The sequence below is a fragment of the Pezoporus wallicus genome, unplaced genomic scaffold (genome assembly GCF_028554395.1).
Source record: "Pezoporus wallicus isolate ANWC-B61680 ecotype Strahan unplaced genomic scaffold, APGP_CSIRO_Pwel_v1 contig_5785, whole genome shotgun sequence".
NCBI classification, from domain to species: Eukaryota; Metazoa; Chordata; class Aves; order Psittaciformes; family Psittacidae; genus Pezoporus; species Pezoporus wallicus.
Genome location: NW_026641150.1, coordinates 2,017,047 through 2,028,270, shown reverse-complemented (window position 1 = coordinate 2,028,270; position 11,224 = coordinate 2,017,047). Strand labels below are relative to the sequence as shown.

Sequence of the window (11,224 nt, the reverse complement as noted above, 5' to 3'; positions counted from 1 at the left end):
CCACCACGGCCGTGATTGCTAGGGCCTACCGCCCTCAGGAGGAGGGGCCTGGGCGGCAGCGGCTCAACCGCGCCCGCGGCAGCCGCAGAAGCGGCGGCGAGACGCGATGGGGCAGCGGCGGTGATGGCGGAGCCGCGGCAGGAGTCGGTGGTGCGATTCCTGGCGGAGCGGGGCGGGAGGGCGCGCAACGCGGAGCTGCTGGAGCATTTCCGGGACTGGCTCACCCCCACCGAGCCCGGCCGCCGCGCCGCCGCCCGCCACCGCTTCAAGGAGCTGGTCAACGCCGTGGCCACCGTGCGACAGGAGCCCGGCAGTGGTGTCAAGTACGTGCACCTCCGCCGACGATACTGTGCGCCGGAGCCCTCCGCCGCCGCCGCCGCCCTGACCCCCGGAGAGGAGCCGGCGGCGTTGGGGGACAGCGCAGAGCGGCCGATTCTGCCGCCCTCACCGCAGGCGGGCGCTGAGGAGGCGCCGCCGCCAGGCGAGGATGCTGGCGGCCGCTCTCAGCCTGCAGGGCGGCGGGGCGAAGCTCCCCGGCCGAGCCCGGCGGCGGCTGGAGGCCAAAGGAAGGGTTCGCGGCGGGGGCCGCCGCCTGGGCGCGGCGGAGGAGCAGGCGGCGGCAGCGGCGAGGAGACCGCGGTAGCGGAGGGCCCGGGGCGGCCTCCGCCGGCGGAGGATCCTGGGGCGGCGGAGGGCCCCCTCGGACCAGCGGCGCAGAGCGGTGGCCGCCGGAGCCTGCGGGAGACGGCGCGGGGCGGTTCTCCCCAGCTGAAACGTGGAGCCCTCCCCGGGGGGAGCCGCAGCCGCGGCGGCGACTCGGACAGCGCCTCGGTGGCCTCGTCATCCGCCGAGGAGGAGGGGAGCACCACCGGCGCCGTGGCCCTGGACCCCCTGGAGCACGCCTGGATGCTGTCGGCCTCGGACGGGCGATGGGAGAGCCTGGAGGGGCTGCTAAGCTGCGAGCCGGCGCTGCTCTGCAAGCGGGACTTCATCACCGGCTTCACGGTTCTGCATTGGGCCGCCAAGCACGGGCGGCAGGAGCTGCTGGCCACGCTGGTCAACTTCGCCCAGCGGCACCAGCTGCCTGTGGATATCAACGCCCGCACCAGCGGCGGGCACACCGCGCTGCACATAGCCGCCATGCACGGGCACGCCGAAGTGGTGAAGCTGCTAGTAGGAGCCTACGACGCCGATGTGGACATCCGCGACTACAGCGGGCGCAAGGCCGCCCAGTACCTGCACCAGGGCACCTCGGGGGATATGCGCAGCCTCGTGGGTGCCCTGGAGGAGGAGGAGGAGGAAGAGGAAGGGGCCACTGGCAATGGGAGCGGACGCTGGCGGCTCTCTAAGGTGTTGCCCTCCAATCTCATGAGCTACCGCCTTTCCCACCACCACCACCATCACAGCGCTGGGGAGGAAGCTGAGGGCACCGAAGGGGCAGCGGTGCCAGGCAAGGGCAAGGAGATGACCAGGAAAGCCTCCGGCAGCGGGCGGATGAAGCCTCGGCTTAACAAGATCCGCTTCAGGACTCAGATCATCCACAACACTCCCTCCTTTCGCGGTGACGCTGAGGAGGAAGAGCACGAGGAGAAATCTCTGAAAGCATCGTTCAAGCTCAGGCCAAAGTCCAATGTCTTTGGATAAGGCCGAGGACCAGGAGGTCTGGGAAGTGGGCACATGGACCAAAAGGTGTAGCACAGAAGGTGAGGCAGGTACTAGTGGGTGCTAATCCACACCCACAGACTTGGCAGGTGGGGTTTGAGTATCTTAACTCCCAGTTCGGTGGGGTCAGTGATCCCAGTGTGTCAGCAGGGGCTCTGGTGGCTTACAGCTCCCGAGAGCAGCTGCTTCGGCTGGGCTGTTGGTGCTGAAATGAGAGGCTGGCTGTGGGTGCGTTGGGAAACACTGGGGTGTTTAAAAGCTATGCTCCTTTTTCTCTAAAAGCAGCCTTCAGGGTTGGAAACCTGTGTTAGTGAATCTGCTAGGATTAGCGAGTTGAGTGAGGGAGAGAAAAGTACAAATGCTCTACTCTTATATTATCAACCGGTACTATTAAAATACAAACATCTTGCTATGTCAGAAGAACACCTCAGTTATATGCAAATATATTTCAAGTTTCTCTTTGACAGCAATATCACCTTGCACATTGTGGAGTTAGGTACCCTAAATGAGATGGTAGATAATGGTTTCTTGTCAGAATCCAAGCTTCAATCCATCAAAGACTTAAGCTTGTGTTGACTTTATGCATTGAAAATTGCCTCATTTGACATCGTAAATATATTTTTCTAAAAAATAATCCTTTGCACTGCAAACAATGAATAAAGTTAACCACATGCAGAAGTCTCTGCTGTCTGAGGTACTACTGAGCTTGCTTACCTTACCGCTGTTAGAATGCTAATGCAAGATAATGGAAGCAAAGAGTCTTTTTATATATTTGGTATCTTATGTTTTGTCTTAGGCAAAGCAATTTTATTTTAATCACTGTGAATTCTCAAGTGCCAGACCTAGTGCAGTTCCAGTAATTAAGTCTGGTCAGTTCTTGTTAATGTTGTTTGTGTAGCTCACTGCATTTAAAATCAGAAAATTTGCTGAAAATATGTTGTGTGTGCTACCTGTAAAAGTCATTCTCCTTTAGAAAAAAGCGCAGACACCACTGCATGAAATCTTCATGAAACACTAATACGGTCCTGTAATGTAATAGCTACAGGTCTGGGTTCACTAGTGACTTCTGTGCCAATCCCTTCAACTGACTCTGTGCAGAAATGCAGAAAAAAATTCAAAAGAGAAAGAAGAAAAAGAGGTATGTGAATTCACACATAGGGTGAATGATTAGAACTCTGAAACTATCCCTGTTTATCATCCTGAGTGAAAGCAGTCTAATGACATGTTCTAGGCAAGTGATGGCAATGGTGTTTGGGTTCTTTTAAACCTGTATTTCCTGAGAAGTGATAACCAAGTCTTTGAACTCTTGTTTAACAACCTGGCGAGTCTTAATCTGATTGACAAGCCTATCCGTCTGCTAAAGCTTTCAGAAACCTTGAATCTTGTTTCTCTGCTTTAAAGGTAGCAATATCAGTGAAATCTAGGAGGCAGATTTGTATCCAGAGTCAGCTTTCCTTAGGAATGAGGTATTGAGCTGACCCTGGATCCTAAATGCTGCTCACAGTAGCAGCTCATAGGTGCTACACTATTAAGGTACCGCCAGTTTCAATGCAACATTTGTCAAAGCATGTTTCAGGTTGGCTTCCTCGGAATGCCTGTGCATGTCTGACTAGTAACTAACCAAAAGTAGATAGTCTTATGTGTTAAAATCCAGATCTAAGACACTGATTAAGTGCATGTCACAAGCTCTAGAACACCTCACGGGGAAACTGCTGCTGAGTGTTGAGCACTTTGAAGGTAACAGCTGTCTAGCTGTTGCTGGTGGCTTATATTTCTTGTAGCAGCAGGGGAAGGAAGTGATAGCGATTCATTGGTTTCAGACTTCCCATGCAGATAAATTACCAATTCCTGCTCTTTATGTCAAAACCTAATGAATGGCAGTATTTGCATAGGCTTGCAAGCGACACTTTGCTATTTCTGGGAAAAGTTATGTGAGGAAAAAAAAAAGAATCTCTGCATAGCATTAACTTTTGCGCAGAAAGACTTGGAATTATACAGAGGTTCAGCTTTAGTTTACAGTTTATAAACTATATTATTATAGATTTCATGTGCCTTCATTTTGGATTGGTTGCCACAAATACGATGGGTAAAATCACACTTGCAAAGCACTTTGTCTTTACATCTGTAGGACAGGACCAGAAATGTTCCCTCAGCCCTTCCCAATGAACCTGTAAACTTATACAATATGGGGTGTCTGAAAGGGGATTAATAATCATACGGATTACACCATAGAGCTAATTCTTTTGTAACAAACAAGAGAATTAAATGCCTAAGTCTTAAACTTCCTTCACTCTGGAAGATAAATAAAACTGCTATTTATTAGACTTGTGTAGAAAGGAGGTTTCCTGACTGGACACTTGGCAACATGAGCTCTCTTCAGCATGGGCACTTCTGAATTGAGCACGTATTCCATACAACTGCCGTTGTCCAAATCTCATTAAGCTAACCTTCTGCTTTGAGAGTTTATAGTTCTTTCATATGAGCTGTTGAGCAAAGTGTTAATCTCATCACATGCAAATAGCAAAGAATTGCACAAAAATATTGAGTCTTAGGTAGCTGTTGGGGTCTGGGGAAATAATTTGAGGGTTTCAGTGCTTTGGGATTTGGAATATAGAACACTTTGGATTTTAAAAGGCTAACTGGAACATAGTTTTATCTTGCATAACACAGTGGCACTTCAGTAGTTACTAGGGGAACTTGGAAAATAGTAAGAAGATGCCTCATTTATAACTCAATATTTGAAGTATCGAAGTGAAACTGTTGGTCTACTAATACTGTTGAGTTGTCAGTTCACGAAATTTCACCATAATGGTCCAGAGGTCTTTGCGGCGGTGGGGGGGTGATGTGAACAGAGCAAACACCTCTTTTGGTGTTTGTGATATGTTGACAAATGGCTAGAAAACCACTAGAGTCTGTCTGTGCTACAGGACTGAAGCACTTTGGTTTCACATTATGACTTGTTACATTCCACATGGTTACTTTTTATAACATGAGCTAAAACTTAAGGTTTTTTGGACATAGGAAAGGCTTGATGCCCTGTGTTTCAGAATATTTACAGTCCAAAGGTACGTTTGAGTCAAATATTTTGGATACATTGCCTAGAAAGATGTGAATTTGAAATAAAGTTGTATGGTATAGAAAACTGGAGCACTTAGTGTTGTCTTTTTAATGGTATGCCTGAAGTTACTGAATGTGTTAATTCACTTTTTATGATGGTGTGTAAGGCAGCAAGACTGTAATGTAAACATCTAATATCTTTTATTGTATCTTATGTTTAAAATATTTTAGAGGCCTGAAAGCCTGCCAGTTTTTATTAATACAACTTTTTATGGGTTTCTTCCTGAATGGATATGTGTTAACAAGCTGTAAGCTTTAGTTTTACTGAAATAAAAAGAGCCCATTAATTGTTTATGCTTGAATTGACTTCTGTATGCTACATGCTTAGGTGCTACTTGCATATTGGCTGTTAGAATTATGTACCATTTTGTGGTTAGGGTTTTTTTTTGTCATGAAGATGTCTGATATCATCTAACACTCAAAGAGTAAGACGCGGAAAAAATACAGTTAAGTTGTTTGCAAGACAGTAACATTTTTCTTTGACAGTTACTCTCTAATAGCTCATGTCAAAGTAAATGAAGACAACAACTTTTTTCTTCTAGAGAAGTATGTCTAAATAAGGGCCTGGGAGAGTGGCATTGCTTAACTTAAAATAGTGTCCTGACCTTATGCCTATGCAGCTAAATATCTCTGACTCTGGGAAGACTAATACTAGTTTTGATCACTGTGTAAAGGTCAATACCTAATTAAAAAAGGTTTAGGATTAAGGCTTTTTGTAATGTGTCTTAACTACAGCTGGCAGCTTCTCTAAAGGGAAGTTTCATTTCATTACCAAGCTAGACTATGGGATTTTGGTGTATCTAAAAATTCTCTGAAGCTGTTGACTTACCAAAATATGTGTTAAAACTAGTAAACCTCTTGGTGCCAGTAAGTCCTCTGAGAGACATCCAGATTTGTGCTTAGACTGAAAAAAAGGCTCAGCTGTTACCATGCTGGTGGATCAGGATGCACACAGTTCCAAACTAAACAACCCCAAATCAGAAGTTTGGGGACATGACTGAAAAGGAGAAGGGAAGAGGAAGCATTCTTGGAAGATTAGGGGAGAGTGGGAGCCTGTGGCAAGCAGCTGAGGTTATGGGTGAGGTGGAGGACTCAGTAGGAGAGCAGTCTATGTAATCACTTGACTAATTGTTTAGAAAATTGTATCTGAAATATATCCCTCCTCCTACAGACTAACAGTTGAGTGAGATGTCTTGCAGAGAGCTCTAATATAAATTAATGTCTGACGCTAGGTACTGTAGCTGTTCTCTTAACAACATTTCTTAGTGTAGCTAGTACTGTTTCCAAAGCACAAACAGCCCTACAGCTGTTGTAGCAGTGTCCTGATACATCAGGATGGCCCCACTTAACTTTAGGCTTCTCACTTGGAGAGGAGCTCTTCTTCATTGCATTACTAAATTATTTTTTCCATTGACTAGAAAGGAGGGGCAAGGGCATACAGCCCTGACTTCATGTGCTTTGAGTTATATGGAACACATATGAACCTGAAGGCAATAGATTAAACTTCAGAGAGTTCATTGAGAAAGAAGTAGTTTAATCATGCGTTCTGGTTCCCTGTTGGCATTGAATTTAAAAACAAAACAAAATAACAGAGGTACGTATTGTCATTTTTTTCCCATGTGCGGAGAGAAGGAATAAGTCTGAATTTGCTGTTAGGATTTGGGAGAGCTCTTCAGTTTGTGTTAAGCTGTGAACAGTTTGATAGAAAAAAAGTGAAACACAGGATTTCAAATTACCAGGGGTTTTTATAATGAAACATCATTTTTTTGCAGCTGTTCCAGAATTTATCTTGTATCATATTTCAGTTTAATTAATACTGATGTGTCCTGATATACACGTATTACTGGAAAAGCTGAGCCAAGCTACCACGTTTTGTTCATTTGTTTTTAACAGAACTGTTACAGGGGAGGTATTTTGTCTTCTGTCATAAAACCTGAAGAACAGTTACTCTGAGATTTTTACAAGGAGTCAAGCTGCTAGTGGCATGTGGAAGAATTACTTTAAAGGCAGGTAGTATTCGGGTCAAGTGCAAAAGCATTGTGTTATTTCACCTAGATTAGTCATGCCAAATGAACCACTGTGGTTTATGTGCACTTACCCTTCTGTATAGACAACCATAAACTGTCTCCTCCCCTAGATTTCTGGGAAGCATGAGAAGAATTTAGCAAGTCATACTAACCTGTTTGACTGTGTCCTTATTTGATTAAAAGGCATTTTGAAAACCTGTGGTAGGACTGTCAAGAGGTGCCAGTGGAGGTCAAAAGATATCTGTGTCCATGCGTGCCTTTGCACTGATTTCAGGTAAATCACTGAAGCTTACTGCTGTAAATCTAAAGCAGACAGCCTACAGAATGTATCCTTGCATCTGCCCTTGTACACACAGAGAGTCTTCGGAAACTTAATCTTAAATGCTTCTAACCACCAGCATAAATCAGTTGCTTGGGCTGTACCCGGAACTAGCCCTAGCTTTAGTTGAAACACTGAGAAATTCATCAGTATTTTAACCCTGAAGGAAGATGCCTTTCACTTCTTCTAGCTGGCTGTTGAGCTCTACCAGTTATTTCACTTTGCAGTTCCTTAGAGTGCCTGAGAAACTGGTAGTAGAGTGAGTATAAATAAGAGATACCTCTTTGAACCTGTTTGGGATGATTGTTCTTTGGGTGGGGTGGTTGGTTTTTCTGGTGGTGTGGTTTGCTTTGTTTTGTTGTTGTTTTTTTTTGTTATGGGACGTTAAGATTAAGATAAAGGATGTCTGCAGTATTTGTTGGGGCACAGAAATCCCTTGTAACTGTTCATGCTAAGTAGGTGCTGTGCCTTTTACTGCTTTTAATACAGAAAGACAGAATTAACTGTGCAGGGTATAGAGATGTCCTCTGTCACCGGACATAACGTTGCAGGACATAAAGCCTCAAAGTACCTGAAAAAGTGTTTGTAACTCTTGAACATATAAGGACATTTATTTGCTATTTCTTTTTGGTGTTCCTTGTCACATAGCATCTCGCTATATGTATATCTCCGGGAAGTAACTCTGTGACAATTTGGAAGAGTCTAATTAAAGGGTGCAGCTGGGTCCTTCTGGTTCAACTGCCTCCTGCAGCAGGGCCCTTAGCTACGGACAATGCACTTGTCCTCTGCCTCTTGAAACTTCCCTTTTTGTGACAGATGGGTTGGGTGGAATGGACTGCGGGTGTGGTACCTCCCATCCCATGTAGCCTGCAGCTGCACACTATGGGCTGTAGCACTGGTAAATCTGAAGCCTTTTGAAGCTGATGGCACTTTCAAATTTCCCTTGATAGGGATAGAAGGAGAGATGCTACATCATTTCATCCACTTGTAACATTCATACAGGTATTACACTTTCATGTGTGAATAAATGGCATGAAATGAAATACGGATGAAACTGGAGTGTTGATCAGACTTTCACACTTAAGTAGTGCCAAGCAGGTCATAAACAAGATATGGCAAATTAGAGTATGTTGATAATCTTTAGCCACTGGGAGACATCAGTTGGATCAACACTGAACAGCTGCTACAGGGAACTACTGCAGAGGGGTTGCAGCAAAATTATCATATCTGTTCTTAGGATATATAATTTCTTAAGGATGATTTTTCATTGTGTAGGAGTTGCAAAATGAGTTAACTGCATTGTGGGTAATCACTTGCAGTACAGTATCCCAAAATGTTTATTTTGAAGGGCTGTATATAGCAGGTCACTGACAGCTGTCAGGGTAATAGGAATTATTAGGCTTTTGTGTTTTAACCTGAAATTATTTCATCTTCTAAAGTTTGCTTCTAGCTCCTGCAGCAGTCTCAGCTTTCCTTTAGCAAAATTTTGGTTTCTGGGACAACTAAAGCCATCCTCAGAAGAAAGTCCAGCTGAAAACACTAATGCTCTTGTCCACAAAGATCCAGTCTTCCATATTTTAAAACAAAACCATTCCTGAAATTCATTATAAAAAATGAAAACCAGCAAAACCTAGGTAAGTTGTGTTTGATCTGGAAGATGTGCCCCTTCAGTAACAGCATCACTCTGCAGTGCCCCCATCCATAAAGTGCTGGGCAGTTCTTGAACTTGTGCATGAAAGAGAAATGTGGTAGTAGCCTTTCGCCAGTGCTTACATTTGTGGGACTTAAACATGATGAGAACCCAAACCTTTTTCCTGATTTGGAGTAAATTCTTCTGAAGTAGTGTTTGCAAACAGGCAGGTACAGATAAACAAGGACTTCTGTTGGATGCATGGAGGGACTGTGCTCTTTCTCTCTCTGAAACACCGGTTGTACAGCATAGCACTCATTATTTTTTACACTGTAGCAAATTTCAAGATTTAACTTTTCAGAACAGGTGAAAGCTCAGAGAATTTTAAATTGAAATGGATTTTCTTCTAGACTGGAGCACCCTGGCTGAAAGCAAAGCAACCAGTTTTCCACTATGTAACAAAGACATGCTGTGCAAATGTTTGGATCCTTGTGCTTGGCAAAGTGCAGGAGTGTGGTATTGTGCATCCTTTATTCATCCCTTCTGCACCTACCCTCTTGTTTCCTGGCTACTTCCCTGCCCCCTTTTTTCTTCTTTTTTTAGTAGATTGAATTGCACAAACATTGGTTAATAGATCTGTAAAACTCAGAAAAGGGAGATGCTTCAAATAAAGAAATCTCTTTGTTAAGAATTAAATGGAAAAATTAAACATAAGCTTTCCTTTTCTGCTTTAAACTTCAAGAGTGGGAAGAACAAAAGTTGTTGATGATAAAGGTCTCCAAATACAGCATTCTAATTATAACATAGACAAGAAACCTTAAAGTTGGTGGGAAAATGTAGAAAAAGACAATAGTTTCTACTTCATAATTTCAGTATTGTGTACCTTAAAGACAGCCCTGTGAATAACAGACCACTTTGTATAAGAAACATGAAGCATAGTTCACAGGGTTTCCATTGATTATTCCATTAGCCATGTCAAAACTAGTACCTTTCACAGTAGATCCTAAATGGAGTTCTGGCTAACCTGAATGCTACCTCATCGTCCTTCGCCAATGAGTCCCTTTTGATGCCCATGCAGATGAATCCAAATTCTGGAAACCTTTGCCTCTCATCCTATTAAAAGTAGAAGATTGTTACTTACAGATGACTAATAATTTTTAAAAGTCACTTCCCTACACACCCTTCAAATTGAATGTGTTATGTAAAGAGAAGGGAAAAAAATAGTAACCCGTCTCAAACATGCCAGCACACACAGTGACTAAGCAGTACAGGGCAACAGCTCTTTTTTTAATCACGGAATGATTTTTGTGTTCTCCATTCCACACTAGTGCTCTTAGGGGGGTCCCTTTCTGGTGCCTGTTTTAAATCTCTCTGACCTGTTAACTTTAGTGGGTCAGTAATGAAGAATTACCTGCTCTGAGAATACTTTTTTTTCCTAATGGTCTTTCTAGGATGGAATTGTTACTGTAAACTATGGAGCTGTTGTTGCCAGTGTGACCTTTTATGGTCCTTTACCACCTTGTGAAGATTTTGCCTGTTCTTGTGACTTGAGATGGAATAAAACAACAGGGAGGTGAAACTGAGGAAGTAGAATTTGATCATTGGGAGTGAAGGAAATATATTAGGCTTCAAAACTTCTGGTGATGACATTGCTACTGGTTGTAGGTTGGTGGTGTGAAATCACAGTCTGTATCCCATAATATCAAGTGGTGTTCAGATACAGGAAAAGATGTAGCTCCTCACTCACTGTCCCTAGAATCTCTGTAGCCTGCTCAAACAGTGGCATCCAGGCAGGGGTTATATATGCAAAACAGATCAAATTTATACATACATATACAAAACAGAAAAGGCATACCACTTTTGGCTAGGTGTTTTCTTACTTTTCTCTTGCTCCTTGCTATGACTCGTCTGGGAGGCATTTAAAACTCTTCTAGAAAAATAGCATTAAAGGGATATTATTAGCCTAAATATAAATAAAATATTTATTAATGAGTAAATAATAACAAATCTTCAAACTTACACTCTTAAAACCTAGTTTAAACACACAATTGATTTCAGGTTAAACTGATTCAATATTCCTAGGAGGGGACTTAAGCCCAGCCATGAATATTGACTGCAAGACTGGCTACAAGGCTTCAGCTGACAACTTAGATTTAGATCTTGGGCTTGATAGCTGACTACCATGATGATGAGTGCTACAGACAATCTTCTTTGTGCATTTGTGCGCTTTTTACAGATGAATTGCAGAAAATGTTTAAAAATTGACATTTTTAATTTAGTCTGATTTTGCAGTGTCATTTTAACTATGCACCAGTTGAGAGTCTCAGTAACCCTGTTGCTCCCTATAATCTGCTTTCTGATTTGGGGAAAGTGAGAAAAAAAATGAAAGTGGTGATTGTTGTTGTAGTTTCCTAATGTTTCATCGCAACAGCAGTGTTACCCTACCTACATAGAGCATCTCTAGATTCT

The 11,224-nt window shown here is 43.7% G+C and overlaps 1 protein-coding gene across 1 annotated transcript; it reads left to right on the top strand.

Moving 5' to 3' along the window:
- The first annotated feature begins 34 nt into the window (after positions 1-34).
- On the top strand, positions 35-1,762 carry SOWAHC (sosondowah ankyrin repeat domain family member C). Its single transcript, XM_057422255.1, has one exon. It carries the CDS (start codon positions 124-126, stop codon positions 1,642-1,644), a length of 1,521 nt encoding a protein of 506 aa, XP_057278238.1. The 5' UTR covers positions 35-123; the 3' UTR covers positions 1,645-1,762.
- The last annotated feature ends 9,462 nt before the right edge of the window (positions 1,763-11,224 follow it).

Excerpts from the sequence above, each read along its gene's own strand:
- SOWAHC (XM_057422255.1), top strand. The coding sequence starts at position 124 with ATGGCGGAGCCGCGGCAGGAGTCGGTGGTGCGATTCCTGGCGGAGCGG.